Source organism: Corvus hawaiiensis, chromosome 2, assembly GCF_020740725.1.
Source record: "Corvus hawaiiensis isolate bCorHaw1 chromosome 2, bCorHaw1.pri.cur, whole genome shotgun sequence".
NCBI classification, from domain to species: Eukaryota; Metazoa; Chordata; class Aves; order Passeriformes; family Corvidae; genus Corvus; species Corvus hawaiiensis.
The window spans coordinates 59,932,635-59,947,874 of record NC_063214.1 but is presented as its reverse complement, the minus strand read 5'-3'; the positions used below and the strand labels follow the sequence as shown (position 1 = coordinate 59,947,874).

Sequence of the window (15,240 nt, the reverse complement as noted above, 5' to 3'; positions counted from 1 at the left end):
CTGGGCAGAATACTATGCTATCACCACCTCTCCCTCCAGACATTTCACTGCCTCAAAAACTGAGAAAACATAATTTTTACTCCCCACCCAGTTATTGACATCAGGAGATGATCCAAGAGCACGCAAATATGCAAGAGTCTTTTTAGTGACTAGGTGGGATTCACATCCAGGCTTAATGCCCTGGAGAACAGTGGGTGAGTGTGTGGTGAGACCAGCCTGCACTGACATGAACAGAGGCTGGCATTCCAAAAGCACAAACGTGCTTGGCATGGTAGAAAGTGGCAGCGGATGCTTTTGGTTTTATCAAATAAAGATTTGGGAATATACCATGCTTTTTATTAAAAATACTCCAAACAGATTATTTTGACTTCAGGCACTTTACCAGACCTTCTAACCCAAAAGCAAAGGATGGAAAGGGATGACATTTACTGCAGATAGATGCCACTATCTGTAATAGAAAGAAGGCTGGTATGGGGTCTTCAGGGTCCTTCTTGCAAGACCTTCATGGCAGCAATTCAGACCTTGCTCTTTCCTCCAGCTTTCAACCCATCACTGGACAGTGACCTCTTGCACCCCAGCATGGACCATGGAGAATATTATATGAGTGTATGTAGGATCACACACTTCTTCCCACTGGATCCTTTCTAGAACCAGATAACCTCCAAGAAGAAGGGCAGCAAAGTCAGCTGAGCAGCCTGGTATAAGGTATGCAGGTAGGATGGGGAAAAAGGCTTTGGTTCCAATTAATATTTAATTCTTTGTACAGTGAAACATTTTTGAGAAATTGAGTGGTCTGAAGCTGCATGGACAAAGCACTCAGCTGGAAAGTTATTTCAAATCCTTCTTACAGAGCAGGGGTTACTTGTCTCTTGGCAGGGAGTGGAACACACTCAGCATTATTTCTGCCTTTGTAATCTTGTGAATGACATCTCAGTCCTTTTGAGGGTCCAGCTCAGAAATCAGTGTAGCTGCTATAAAAAATTCTGCCATGAGCTCTTGCCGCATTTCCAATTCTGATGTGTGCATAAACACATCTGATGATATTACTAAATTTGATCCAAAAGTATTGGCATTTGAATTCATAATTTTCAGCAAAAAAATGACTTGGCAGAAGAACTCTACAAAACTTTAAGGAAAATACTGCATAAGAAAAGCAAAGGTACACTCACTATCAACTTAGCTCTCCATGGTTCTGGTGAAGCAGGCTTTGCCTGCTGATTAGTCCTGTGCTGCACTTCTCTCTATTAATTCAGTTTCTAGTCAGCTCTTAGATCTTAAAATGCTCATCAAAGGTCACTTTCAGTGTCCATAGCCCCAGTTCTGCAGAAGTTCAGAGTGGACACTTCAGTCATCTCTCCTGAAAACTGTCTGCACTGGGTAGCACCCTTAAACTCCCATCTGATGGCAGGACAAGCACAAGCAGCCCATGATAAAATCTTTTTTCTTTTGAGGACATTTTTCTGTTTTCCTGTACAGGATCCTGGAGCTCAAATAAAGAAGGATGCTCCCTGGGGAGTTGCCATAGTAACCGGTGATGTTTTTTTTGTTGTCTAAGATTAAATATAAGCAAGGGAGCAATTACAGAGAAGGATTTTATACCTGAGTTTATAATTTTCATATAACACCAAAGCTGAACTGTACCTCCAAGTTCCTAAAGCAACAGCAGTCACCTTGAGGCTGACGTCAACTTGGTAATTTTCACTGGAAAAGAAATTAAATGCTGTATTTATTATTCAAGAACCCTGATTGAAAAAAAAAAAATTCCACTTCTGAAAGATGTAGCAAATAAGAAAGACTACATTAGAAATGTAAAGATGTGGAAGTGGGAATGGCTGCCTCAAATAATATCTAAACCTGCAATGCATGAATGCCCTGTATATTCTATTTTCTTCTTAATAGGGTTCAGTTATAGTCTGCTCTTAAACTTATAGTCAAAGAAGAACTTCATGTTGTCCTTGGAAAAAAACTTCAACTCTCACAGTGCATACAAGGAAGTGATTTTTGAATGTGTCTGGATCAGTTCAGCAACAAACATAATCTGAAGATTCAGAATAAAAGCAAAATTTCTTTTAAGAGGGTGTGATGGAGAAAGAATCCATCCAAACTGTTCTCAGTTATGAGCATCAAAGGGAGATCGGGAAGTCTGGGTTCAGGAAAGGGCATGGGAGCCGAGCTAGCAGAAAGGTCATTTCCATGAGAAATAACCCAGAAGAGCAATGCTGGGAAAAATCAAAGCAAATCTTGTGAGGACAGCGGGGAAGGAGCGCAGAAGTGAGCTGTGCAAGGAGGCTGTGCAGAAGTTCCCAGCCACTGGTCGGGGGGCAGGTGGCTGCTGCTGGGGCAAGGTCCCTGCCTGTGCTCACTTCAGCCTCGGTCCCCTGTCCCCTGCTGTACATCCCGCCGCCTCTGGACACCCCGGCAGCAGCGAGACCTCAGACCGGGCTGCTTTGCTCTGCTGTGGGGAGAGGGAACACCGCTGGCCTCGCTGACAAGGTGAGCGTGTGCTGGGTGAGTAATGTAGTGCTCCCAAACTGCCCAGCCTGTCTTGATTTGGTGTGGCTTCCCCCCAGCTGGCTGCCTTGCCCATCCACCCAGCTGCCCAGCATTTCCTGGGATTATTCAGAGATTGGGGGGAAAATTTATATGGGAGGCGTTGTGAACTTGAAGTATCTCTCTGAATCCTGGGTTGATGACTCCCTTGCAGTGCAAAAGAGCTGACAGAGCCATTGTCAAGTTTAATTGTCCCCGAGATAATGTCCTTCAAAGTCGTATATATTATGCATTTCAGTTTATCCTGAAAAAGTGCAGTCTAAACACTTTATCTGTAAGTGACTTCAAGAACTGTAGCTGCTTGTCCGTGATAGGCATGTGGGTCTGGGCTTCTGATGCTGATGTGTTCTGCATCTTCCCTGGATACTTAGGGGTCTGTTCCCTCTGCAGCTGATTTGCCCCCTACCCCTTCACCCACCATGTCCCCATTTTGGAGTTGTTGGGGAAAACAATGGGAGTGGGCACCCTGATGGTATGGGATGTATTGGAAAGGCTGAAGGGGAAAGGGTGCAAGGGAGGGACTAATGCATGGCTCCGGATGTAGTGTAAGTGGAAACGAAAATGTCCAAAACAGAGTCTTCGGGGAAATCCTTTTTAGCAGAGGAATGGTATTAGGAAAACACAAGTCTGACATGAGCTAAAGCAGCAGATGACATGGAAGACAACCCTGAAATTCAGACAGTAAACAGGTTGCAATAAAATCAAATGTTATTGCAGACAGATCTATATTGCAATAGCTCTCTCCTAAATGAAGGCATTTTGGATTTTAAATGAAGCAGTAATTTTATGAGTGTTTGGACAAGCTTGGGAAAGGGGTGCAGGATGCATCTATGGATGTTGGCTCTCAGAAGTAACTTGGAGGAGCCTGGACATGCAGTGCTGTTTGGTGGAAGCGACAGGGACAGGGGAGAGCAACAGGTTTTGAAAAGGAGAGGGCAACAGTAGGACAGGGGGTGCACAATGGGACAGCAGAGCTGGAGGCTGTGAGGGACTTGTGGGTGGTGGCCACCCTCTGCTTAATGCCTGGGGTAGAGATATGAGGGCAAGATTCATGAAGGTAAAACTCTCCTTAGAGACAAAGGCAGAACTGGGTTTTCCAAGGGACAGCAGGGGAGCTGGGAGACCTCAGCAGGGGGAGAGGAATAGACCTGAACAAAATTTGACAAGTAACTACTTTTTTTGGCTTTTTTTAATCTCGAAAAAACCACATTTGTGCTGTTAGAAACACTATGCAGAAACCCTGAGAATCCCAACAATTTGGTTATGAAAACTAGTTCAACCTCAGTTCAAATAACTTGATCATGAAAATCACATAAATTAAATTTTGGTTAAAATGCAGAAAATAAGATTTTATTTGGCACAAACCAATAATTGTTTATTGGTTGGGTGGTTGCTTTTTTTTTTTCCCATGTAGAAGACTGAAATCTTTAATTTGCCCCAGTTCACCCAAGGCTAGAAGGTGATTTAAGTTGCAATATTTTGGGTAGAGGGAAGGGGGGAAGAGTGTTCAACAGATAAGTCTGAGGTTTCTGTGTCTGAAATGAGAAGCATTAGAGGTTTGGCCCTGCAGAATGGAATTTAGAGATGAGTTTTCTGATGATGTGAAAAAGAGGCAGATGGACTGTAGGAAAAAGATAAGCAATCACTATTGCAGGGCTAGAAAGCAAGAAGAATAACAGAGCTATCAAAGGATATAAGGAGAAAGAGTGACAGGAGAAATGAGAATGAAAGATGGAGAATTATCTATGGGTTGTGACAGTTTTTGGACCATGGTGATGGGAGCTTGTCAAAAAACCATGCAAAGTGCAACAAAGCTGTCTTGGTCCTGATGTCTTGAGGCTTTGGTTTGGAGTTTCAAATGATCTGTGCATATTGTGGATTTAAAGATCAAAAAGCAAAACTGCCACAACATTTTTGTGGCGTTCTGTTAACACAGGCTACTCAGCATCAACAAGAAAAACCTGCTCTCAAGTCCAGTTTTTTCTATGAACCTTTAAAAATGCTTTATTTTGAAAAGTTTGTTTCAGCCTCATAACAATTTTTAATGTGCTTGTGTATCAGTCATTTGGGAGCAGGCTATTCTGAGGCAGAAAATATTCTTGCATTTTACTCCCTTACAGGTCTGTAAAAAATGAGGTAAAGAGACAAAGGAAAAGTCCATGTTTCCAGACAATAGCTTTTAGTGCTGCCATAGAGCTGCTTTATCTACCAACCCCAGTTTTCTCAGCTTCTACCAGCTAGGTGTCTGGTGGATTCCTTACCTTTCAGCATCAAAGGGGTAACAGGGTTAGCTGTGAGAACTGATTTATTTGCTTGTTCCCGTCATTAGTGTAGTTCAATTCTGATTTGGGATTTTGGCAGTAAATCTATGCATTCGTGTTCCCTGTTCTTTCAGTCCTAATCAAGCTTCTCCAGCCCCACTGTGCCACCAAGTCCTTGGCAGTGGTCAGTGGCCTCTTGAAGAAGTCCTGGAAGAAGCTTTTTCCCACAGTCCTCCTCAGTTTTCTAAAGAATGGCCATGTCTGCCTTTGATCAGAGGAACCACAGCATGCAGCGTACAGAGCCTGAGACAGAATACAGCCCCCCTCGGGTGAAGCCAAGGGGTGAGATGTTTGTCTTTATTGATGGGAAGTGGCTGAATGACATCTACTGCCAGCCACCCCTTCCTTCCCACCAGAAACTCTTTAGCAAGAAGGCACAGAATGAGTGGAGCATCTGGGAGGAGAACAGAGCACTCTGGCAGGAAAACCAACTCCTCTGGATCAAAACCAGGATGCTCTGGGAAGAAAACAAGGCTCTAAAATATCTCCAGTCACAGAACAAATCTGTCCAGGTAATTTACACTGACACTATTCAGCAAAGCCTCAAGAACAAAAATAAGCCATTTCCACTCTTCCGAGACGGGAACACAGGCCTTCTGTTCAGCCCAGGAAACAAAGCTCTCCAGGCAGTCCAGGAAAAGAATAAAGTCTTGGAAGATTTCCAGCAGGAGAATGAAACACTCCCTGTTACCTGGAAAGGCCAAAAAGCCATTACAGTCCATGGAGAGAGCAAAGATGCCAGCTCAGATCTTCAGAAGAACAGTGACACCATCACTGCTGTGGAAAAAGGTAACCCTGGCCCAGTCCCCCAGCAGAAACATGAAGGTAAAAAGAAGAGAACTACTCCAACCCAGAGTAAGATCGAGTCTGTCCCAAGTATGCAGGGTGAGCATGAAATCCTCCGGCTTCTCCAGGACTTATGTGAGCTCCTCCACACCTTCCTGAAAATGAACCGTCCTCCTGGGGAGAAACAGTGCTGTCACAATCTCTATGACGTGAACAGATCCTTCCAAGAAGATTGCAATAAATTAAAGCTGCAGCTGAATGCTGTGAAAAACACTGTGTCAGACATTACAGCTCAAATGGATATGTTGGAAAAGGAGATCATTGCCGTCACTTCCCCAGTGTATGAAGAAGCAGGACAGAAGCTGGCAACTGAGCATCAGCTTGGAGAAATGTGCTAAGAACTGCTAGTTCAGTTCCTGGAAATCTTCTCTCCTGTTTTCAGGAAACCTAATAAAATCCCAATAGATCCTGAAGATATCTGGGGAACATTGTATCATTCTGAAACTTTCTTGCACTACTTAGATATATTTCACCTTCTGGTTATATGGTGTGGGTGACTGTCATGAATTTGCCTAGTGTCAGGAATAATGTTTTTCAACATTTTTTTTCAATGTTTCTGATAATAAGGCCTAGATTATCAGAAGGTAATTGCTTGAGGACCTCAGCTTTGATTACAGTGAGAACTATGGGTGCCATCTTGTAGTCCAAGGACATACTCACAGTCTCTGCTAAAAAAGTATTGATAAATAAAGGAGGATCCTTCCTCCCAGACTGCATGGTGGGGCCACAGGAGAGAATGGACCAGGCAGCAGGACTTCTCCCACACAGAACAGTGAGGTCCCTCTTGATTTCTTGGATAGTCAGATGAAGCAGGTTTTTAGCTGCCCCAGAGCAAGCAAGTAGGTTGCCAAAAGCAGCGTTTTGATGGCTGTTCCATGACTTAAGCCAGTATTTAGAAGGGCATCTGCTCACACTCTAATGGACAAGCCAGACTCCAGTGATCTGCTGACACAGGAGATGAGAGCTGGTTGATATGCTCAGGTTTGAAATTCTGATCTGGTCTCAATTGTGTGACCAGAGTGGCTGGAAAGGAATTTTCCTCTCTCTTGGACAGTCCAGATGCAGTGCACTTTGTCACAATCTTTCAGGCAGAATATGGCAGCCTTTGGGTAATCTGACAAGACAGATGCAGGGAGACTCCTGCAGAGCAATTGTAGGAGCATTACTGTAAAGCAAAGGAGAGGTTACAGTGAGGTTTATCTCTTGCAACAGGACCCCAAAAGCAGGTTTTCATTCTAGTTTAAGTGATTTGGCACCGAATTACCTAAAGCATGAACTATCTTTCACCTTGTATTTCACTCAGACGACACCATGCCAAGTACAAGTGATGACTGTTTACTTCAGAGGCTTAAAACAGCAGGTATTTTCTTCTGCTGTTAGGGCTTTGGGATGCTGAGGCAAATCTCTCATGCATGAAGTTAAAGGGCTGGCTCTCAGTGGTGCAGGTAGGGCTGCATCTGTAAGAATCAGGTGAGAAGAAGAGGAGCAATGTTCATTAATAGGTGGATGTGCAGACATCAGCTGCTCCTGCTTAATGACAGGATCACAGCTATAAATAGATAAATACCTCAGCACTATGCTGGGGAACATGTTGATGCTTCTCTGCCTCCAGAAACGCTGCTTTTCTCTTTGCCATCTCCCTCACTGGGTTTGAACTTAATGTTTGGTAAGAGGAGAAACAGGACTATGAAGACCCTAATGCAGAGGTTCAGAGGGGAGTGGCAGCAGTAAAAAGCTCTGATCATGTGTTCATATCTTAACAAACTAATTTGTGTCCTGTTAGAAGAAATAAACCATTCTTTTGCCAGTGGTCAGGATACTGATTCCTGCCACATCTCTATACATAGGCAGGAAAGACACTTAGGAGTGCATCTTTCCACCAGGCATTTGGGAGGAGACATCTCATCTCATGTCAGGTGTCCATCCAGGACAGGACGTCAAGATCTCAGCTAGTCTCCCTGGGCTTCCTTTCTATCGTGTAGGAAGGAATGGGCACGTTCAGGCTGTGATTTATCTGACTCCTATTAGACTAAAAGTAGGCTGTGTCACCAGCTGGAGTCCCTCGTTTCCCTCTGTTGCCTCTATAATTACTTCGAGGACAATTAGCTCCAACTTAGACATTTGGTTTGGAGGTCTCAGAGTGAGAAGCTTGGCAGTCCCAGGCAGAGGCGGCGCTTCATCAAGTGGTGAAGTGGCACAAGCTGGGGAGTGTGTCCCAGTCCTTGGCTTTGCTTTCTGTGAGATGCCTTCATTAAGCAGCTGACTCAGATCTCTCCATTGTGTGGAGAAATTATTACTTTGTGAATAAAATTGAGTTAGTTTGGGCAGAGCTTAAATGTCATGAGCACATGTGGGATCTTGAGGGGAACACACTACTTCTTCTGAATGCTAACGATGTTCCTGGAAGGAATTAAGTTTTGTGAGACCTTTGCACTCTGATCACTTCTTTGGATCTTTATCTTCCTGGTTATTAAAAAGTCTATATCTGGCACATGTTTTTTGGCATCTCTCACAGAGAAGTTGAATTGCTCATTCCTTGAAGGTTTCTCCAGACTGTCAAGTGAGATGACAATGTCCATAAATGACTGCCCAGCACTTAAACTTGCAGAGAACTCTGTGCTAGTCAAACTCTCATAATTCCAGAAGGTACCAAATCTCCTGTGCTTATTTGGTTACAAACCAGGGTGAGTTGGTGACAACAGTGGAGGATCATTTCTGGTTGGTGCTGGAAAGGCAGATGATCATGAATATTTCTGGATCTGTTAGTGCTGTGGGGACAGATGGTGAGATTTGACAGGGTTGCCTGTGGAGTGCCACAGGACTGTGTGGGGAAGGTCCTAAGCACTGCCCATTTTCTCCATTGTTCAGTGTCCCCAGCCAGTGCCATTAACTGCTTCAGTGGGGCCGTCCCTACAGGTCTCCATCTCTAGAGTGTGTGCTGATGAGAACAGTTGCACTCACAGCTTTTGCACACTATTTCAGGTACAAATGGAAGAGAAGTGCAGCAGCAGGTATTTACAGGAAGAACTTATTAATTATCATAAAATTTAGGCAGATTTGGGGAAAAAATGGGAAGGGTAGGTTTAATACGTTTTCCTGGTCAATTCACTGGTTTACACATCCTTGGAAACTGGTAGCTATTCTGCCTTGAAATGGATGGAGGTCATTTGTATAGTGCATAATTTACCTTTTGCAGAGAGACAAACTTTCTATCTCTCTCCTTATTGTTGCTGATTAGCTCCTTATTTTTGCACTACTCATCTATCAGTACTATTTTTGGAAAGCTGGATTTTTGACAAGGTCACCATCAGCCTCTTACTTCCCTGTAAATTGGATTATTTCCTCTAGCTGGGCTCTGTGCAAATGCTGACTTCCCTGTTCTCATTTCTAGACAGTCTAATACATCTGGGTTTGTACTGTCTTCATAGAACACTCACCCTGGCCTTTTTTGCTCATCTTAGCAGACCCACCACATCCTCCCATCCCTAAATTGCAATTTAGGAATTTTTTCAAAGTGTTACGAGCTTCCTTGAGCCCTGGCTTGCTCCTGCTAACTGCTGAAGACAGTTTTCCCAGAGTTTTGCTTGTGATTTCATGAGGATGTACTACAAAAGCTGTGGTGCTAGCCAAAAGCCATGCTCTCCATGGTGGTGCAGGCTGTTTGTTGGTGTTCTCAGCAGCCCAGTTTGTTCTTTCCCAGCCAGTTCCCAGCCAGTTCCAGTTTAGCTCAGAATTAGCCATAAGAGTACATTTGAATGCAGGATATGGTGGAAGTCTTTCACTCAACCTTTGGGCTGTACCACAACCAGTCATCTTCTCTTCTTTGGCGTCCAATTTGAGAACAGACTACTCAAAATATTCTTTCAGTGAGAGGCAAAGAAGAGAGGGAGTAACTCCTCGGATAAGTTTCATGAAGAAATTATTTCTTACAGTGGCCATTGGCTGGTTTTAAAACAGACAGCTTTAAAACTTAACCACATTTTCCAAAGTGGTATTCATCTCACCTGGGTGGAGGTACTTAAATGAAAGCAGTAACTGAGATCCATGGCCACCTGAGGTAACTTCTGCAGCTGGTAGAGGTAGGCAGGAGTGCCAGAGGTACAGGTCTTTTCCCTGCCGACTGCAGAGAGCCTGGAGTGGCCAAGGTTAGGTGGGAAGAGTTGAGACCTTAGAGATGGTCACATCACTTGATGAATGCCTGACAGAGAGTTTTGGATGGAACTAAGGGAAAAAAAATGTGAGTTTATGACTTTTGGAACAAGGGGCAGGAAACTCAGGAGGAACACTAGGATGTTGTGGGGTTATGCAGGGAGAAAATTAAAAGGGTGAAATCCCAAATAGAACTTAATCTGGTTACTGTTATAAAAAATGTTTCTATAAATTCATCAGCAACAAAAGGAAGGCTAAGGAGAATCTTGATCCTTGGGGGAAACATTGTGACAAAGGATGAAGAAAAGACTTTGGGTACTTAATGTCTTCTTTGCCTCAGGCTTTAATAGTAAAATCAGTTGTTCTTAGGGTACTCAGCCCTCTGAGGTGGAAGACAGGAACAGGGAGCAGAATGAAGCCCCCATCATCCAAGGGTGGATGGTCAGTAACCTGCCTCATCACTTAGACACATGCAAGCATATGAGGCTGATTGGAACCCACCCAAGGATACTGAGGCAGCTTGTGGAAGTGCTCACCAAGCCACTACCCATCACTTACCAGCCGTCCTGGCTAGCCGGGAGTCAACTCTCTAACCTCCAGCCAACTGGAAGGAGGGTCTGGGGAGCTACAGGCCTGTCAACCTGGCCTCGGTACTGGGAAAGGTTATGGAGCAGATATTCTTGAGTGTCCTCACATGACACATGAAGAACAGCCAGGGGATCAGGCGCAGCCAGGACACGTTTGTGAAAAGCAGGTCCTGCTTGCTCAACCTGATCTCCTTCTGTGACAAGGGGACTTGCTATTGAATGAGAGCTTTGGCGGATTGATGCCACGTTTGTCCCTACTGGGTCCCTCGTGGACGGCTTAGGCGGCACTCTGCCAGCACCCATGGGTGCACACGATCTCACCTGTGCAGGTGGTTGTCACACACACAGCCTATGCACGGACCGGAGACAAAGAGGCGAGAGGGGCTCTCTGCATGCAATTCCGAGGCATTTAATGGCAACACCCCAAAGGGAACAGAGGCAAGAAGAACCCAGAACTGAACACCTGCGCAGGTTTTATCCCAAAAACTCCCAAAGGTGGGCAGAGCATCCAAAACCAATAGTCTAAGGGCTGGGGGGAGCAGAGGCAAGGTTGAATGGCATAACAGGGGCCAATGGGAAAAGGGATGGGAGGGGGAGAGGGCCAGTGACCAGCAGAATCTAGACAAAGGCAGAACTTTCTCGCACAGTGTTGTAGGGAAAGATCACTTTTAGGGTAACTTGGGGCATGTAAAGTGGACTTAGCCACCACAACAACTTGCTTAATAGCTGAGGGAAAGGCTGTTGTCTACGTTGACTTTAGTAAAGCCTTTGAAACTGTTTTGCACAACATTCTCCTAGAGAAACTGGCTGGTCATCGATTGGATGGGTGCTGGGTTATAAACTGGTTGGATGGCCAGGCCCAGAGAGTGGTGGTGAATGAGTTACATCCAGTTGGTGGCCAGTCACTAGTGATGTCCCTAGGACTCAGTATCAGGGCTGGTCCTGTTTAATATCTTTACTGATGACCTGGACAAGGGGATGGAGTGCACCCTCAGTCAGTTTGCAGAGAACACCAAGTTGAGTGGGAGTGTTGATCTGCTGGAAGGCAGGAAGGCTCTGCAGAAGGATCTGAACAGGCTGGATAGATGGGCTGAGTCCACTTGTGTGAGGTTCAACGAGGAAAAATTCTGGGTCCTGCACTTGGGTCAGAACAACCCTATGCAGCCCTAGAGCCATTCATGCAGCCTCAGAGTTAGGGATTAGGCACCAAACATGTTTTTAGCATTGTGTCTGAGGCTTCTATCCTGTGCCATATGAAGCCTGTGGCAAAATTCCAGCTGAGCTGAGCGTCAGCAGGGCAGAGGATTATAGGTAGATTGCACAAATAGTAAGAGCAAATCTCTCCAAATTTGTTGCAAATACATACCTTTTGGTTTTTCAGCCTTTCTGGGCCTCTGGTTTAATAGATTTTTTTATGCTTTAGGTGCAAAAGGTAAAATCACAAAACTTTCAAATCATCAGAAAAATATAATTACCAGAAATGTTTTCCAAATGCAAATTGAACATCTTCCTTTTGATTGTGGGCTATGCCAAAGCTCTAACATACATCTTTGATCTTATGGCAGTGTCTGGAGAAATTATGGGATTCTAATATGGAATAATAGATTCTCATCAAGACTTCTAGCTTTAGGAAATTGTTTAATCTCCATTCTCAGTGGCTGTTTCTTTGTTACAGCTGTGACTGAAGGGTCCCAAGTGCTGGAAAAACAGCTCACCAGCTCAGAACAAAGCTGATTATGTAAATTGTACATTAAGATTCAGTTTCAATTTAATTTTATTCTGTAAATAAATATCCCATTAACATCCATCTGTTAAAAGTCAGGTAAAACATCTTCAAAACCTCCATTGCCATGGCAGATGTGACTGTACCATAAATAGCAATGGTGTGGTGGTATGAGGATGTCAAAGTATGAACTGTGCAGCACGTTTTAAGAAGTAACGAAGGTGATAACATTTAATTATAACAAAAGAGACCTTGTCCGATTGAGACAGACAGGGCTTCCATTTGTGTTGCTCTGTTTGCATTATGCAAAATGCTTTCTCTGATCACCATCTCCAAGATCACCAATAATTATAGCTCATTAATTCACTTAAAACACAAAAACATTTCAGCTGATGAAGGTCATTACTGAATTATGTCCAAGCCTTTTGCTTAATATCTTTTTATTTCAACAGCTTACTTGAGCGTAGTCATTTTCCCTTGTTCTAGCTGGTACTTCACTGCCAACACTGTTAATAGATTGTACTGATCAGGAACAGAATGATGAATCCTGTCAGGTTTTCTAAATTAGTCTTCAAAGAGTATGAGAAGGTTCAAGTGCTCTTAACCCATAGCTATTTTTAACTATTTTAAAAGTCAGAGATTTCATATGCACTGCAAAAGAGCACTTGACAAGGCAGAAACCAGGGGATTGGAGCAAATTTCACTTGTACTGGAAGTATAAAACTCTGTGTGTGCGTCAGCTGGAGATTAGGAACAGGTTCCTGATATATTCTTAAATGTCCTGAAGGAGGAATTGTAACATTGTAACATTGTAACATGCCAATTTAATTTCATAAAGAGAATGGAAAATTATTTTCTATGTCACACACTGTAGGGAATGGTTAGAGGTAGTGCATTGCTGTACATCTCCAAGATGGAACAAGCAAGGAGAAATTACAATTCTTCAAGGTACTATCAGATTTGAGCACAACCTTCCAGTGCTCTGCTATTCTACCTAAGCTCCTTGTTCATGGAAATCTGCACCATATGTGCAAACCCTTCCTTCTTGGCAGAAGCTGGCCTTAGGCATAAAATGACACGCCTGTAAATACCTAATTGTTGATACAACAAAATGCCATATGCCACACAAAAGCTGGCAGTCTAATTGCCAGTAAAACCAGTGTGCATTAACACTGTATTGAAACCTTTTTATCAGAGCAAATAAAAGCAGAGTCTGGTACCAAGTTTCAAGAAGGGTTTACTGCTCAGTTTGTTTGCAAGTCCAAGACAGCTCAGTGGTCCTCCAGGTATCAGATATCACATGTATGTTCCTGTCCATTTTTCCAAAGAAAGTGTGAGGTCATGGGGACTGTAGATGCAACTGAAGAATATGACTGATATTACAGGCTCTTCCCATGCACCAGTACACAGAAATTCTGTTTTGACTGTACATTTTCTCAGCTATCTTAGGCTTTTATCATCAACTAGATTTTACAGTGGTGTGGGTGTTGGGCAAGGAACAGAGGGCCATGCAGATTTGATCACCTCCCATGTTCCCAGCTGTCACAGGTGAAGTTGGATTAGAAAAGGGAGGTTATCCCATCCCACCAGGCCAGAGCTGGTTTGTGCCGGTTTGGCCAAATCTAGAAATATATCCTCTGAGAGAGGGCAGGCTATAACCACCCCTCCCCCACCAGGTTCGGGAAAAAATAAATTTTCCTCGAAGGAAAGTGAAAGAGATAAAAACTATTTATTGAACAAACACACAGGAAAAGGAATAATGATGCTAAATAATAAAATTTTTCGATCTGCTGAGAGAAACCTGGGAAAATTTCAGAGTCCTTCTGTAGATCTCTCTCTCCCCCTCCTTGGATCTGGGATGGGGTGGTGGGCCCACCTCCAGGGCCAAGGCCTCGGTGGGAAGTCCTCCCAATGTATTCTGATGTTGAAACAGTCCAGCAGAGAGAAAAGGAAAAAAAAAATGAAGTTCCAGGAAAACAAAAGTTCAACTCTCCGAAGGAAAAGGAGCTGAGGAAAAAAAACTGTCGAAAGCTGGCTGGAAAGAAAAGCAAAACTGGGTGCTTCCCTTCCCTCTTGCTCTCCTGGGCATAAGGACCTCTAAATGGTCCCGAGATTTGCTGTATTTCAGCAGTTCAGGAAGTTGTTGGATAAGGGCTATGAACCATAGAATCATTTGGGTTGGAAAGGACTTCTAAGGTCATTGAGTCCAATCAAGGCCAGCATGGATCTCTCTTGGATATCCACCCATCTCTCCCCTTCTCCACTACACCTATAGGCACATCTTGGACAGAAACAGCTTTTCTATCACGTGTCCCCTAAGACTCCCTGGCTGCAAAGGTACCAGAAGTCTGGAGAAACTGGACTGTAGTAAGGGAAGGTGCATTGTACATCATCGCTGCCAGCAAAGCTTTGCTCAGGTGTGGTCTGAGAGACCCTGAGGGGTTTCTTGGCTCTAATACCAGTGTGAAATACAACATGCCAACACAATCCTGCTCAAGAAGGTTTTACACTCCATTTATGACATTACTGAGGCTGATGTGCTCTGCTAAGACGGCAGTGGGGAAAGCAGCATGTGACACTGCTAGAGAACATCTCCAGAGCTGGAACATTATGCTGACCTAGATTGCCCAGGAAATACTCTTTTTCTGACACTGACACCAACTATTCTGTAAGTGGAAAAAGCTCAGAGTCTTCAAGGGAGCATAAAAAAAAGAGAGCATGGATGCACACAATCCATGAGGCTGCCCCAGGCAAACATGCAGTCACAGACAAAGCACTTGTTGCACAATCTCTACTGTTTTACAACATACCATGTGGTCTGGTTTTCAAGATTCAGACACAAAACTTAACTTGTCTTTAAAAAAAAAGAAAAAGCATCTCTCTCCTCTCACTCTTGACAGCCCATGTCACAACTTGTCTCTGCCCCTCTGCTCATGATATGACACGGTTACCCATGGTTACCCATTTTCTCACCATATTCCTAATCTCTCCTCAAATCCTTGTCCCCTCTCATCCCTTAAACCTCAAAAGCCTTACCTGGGACAAGTTACCCTAAATCATATAA

General features: G+C 43.9%; 1 protein-coding gene across 1 annotated transcript; it reads left to right on the top strand.

The window, feature by feature from the left end:
* The first annotated feature begins 2,240 nt into the window (after nucleotides 1-2,240).
* Nucleotides 2,241-13,832, top strand: CBY2 (chibby family member 2). Its single transcript, XM_048295319.1, has 2 exons — nucleotides 2,241-2,493; nucleotides 4,946-13,832. Exon 2 carries the CDS (start codon nucleotides 5,063-5,065, stop codon nucleotides 6,053-6,055), a length of 993 nt encoding a protein of 330 aa, XP_048151276.1. The 5' UTR covers nucleotides 2,241-2,493; nucleotides 4,946-5,062; the 3' UTR covers nucleotides 6,056-13,832.
* The last annotated feature ends 1,408 nt before the right edge of the window (nucleotides 13,833-15,240 follow it).

Bases quoted from the DNA above. Each gene is read 5' to 3' on its own strand.
- CBY2 (XM_048295319.1), top strand. From the start codon at position 5,063: ATGGCCATGTCTGCCTTTGATCAGAGGAACCACAGCATGCAGCGTACA.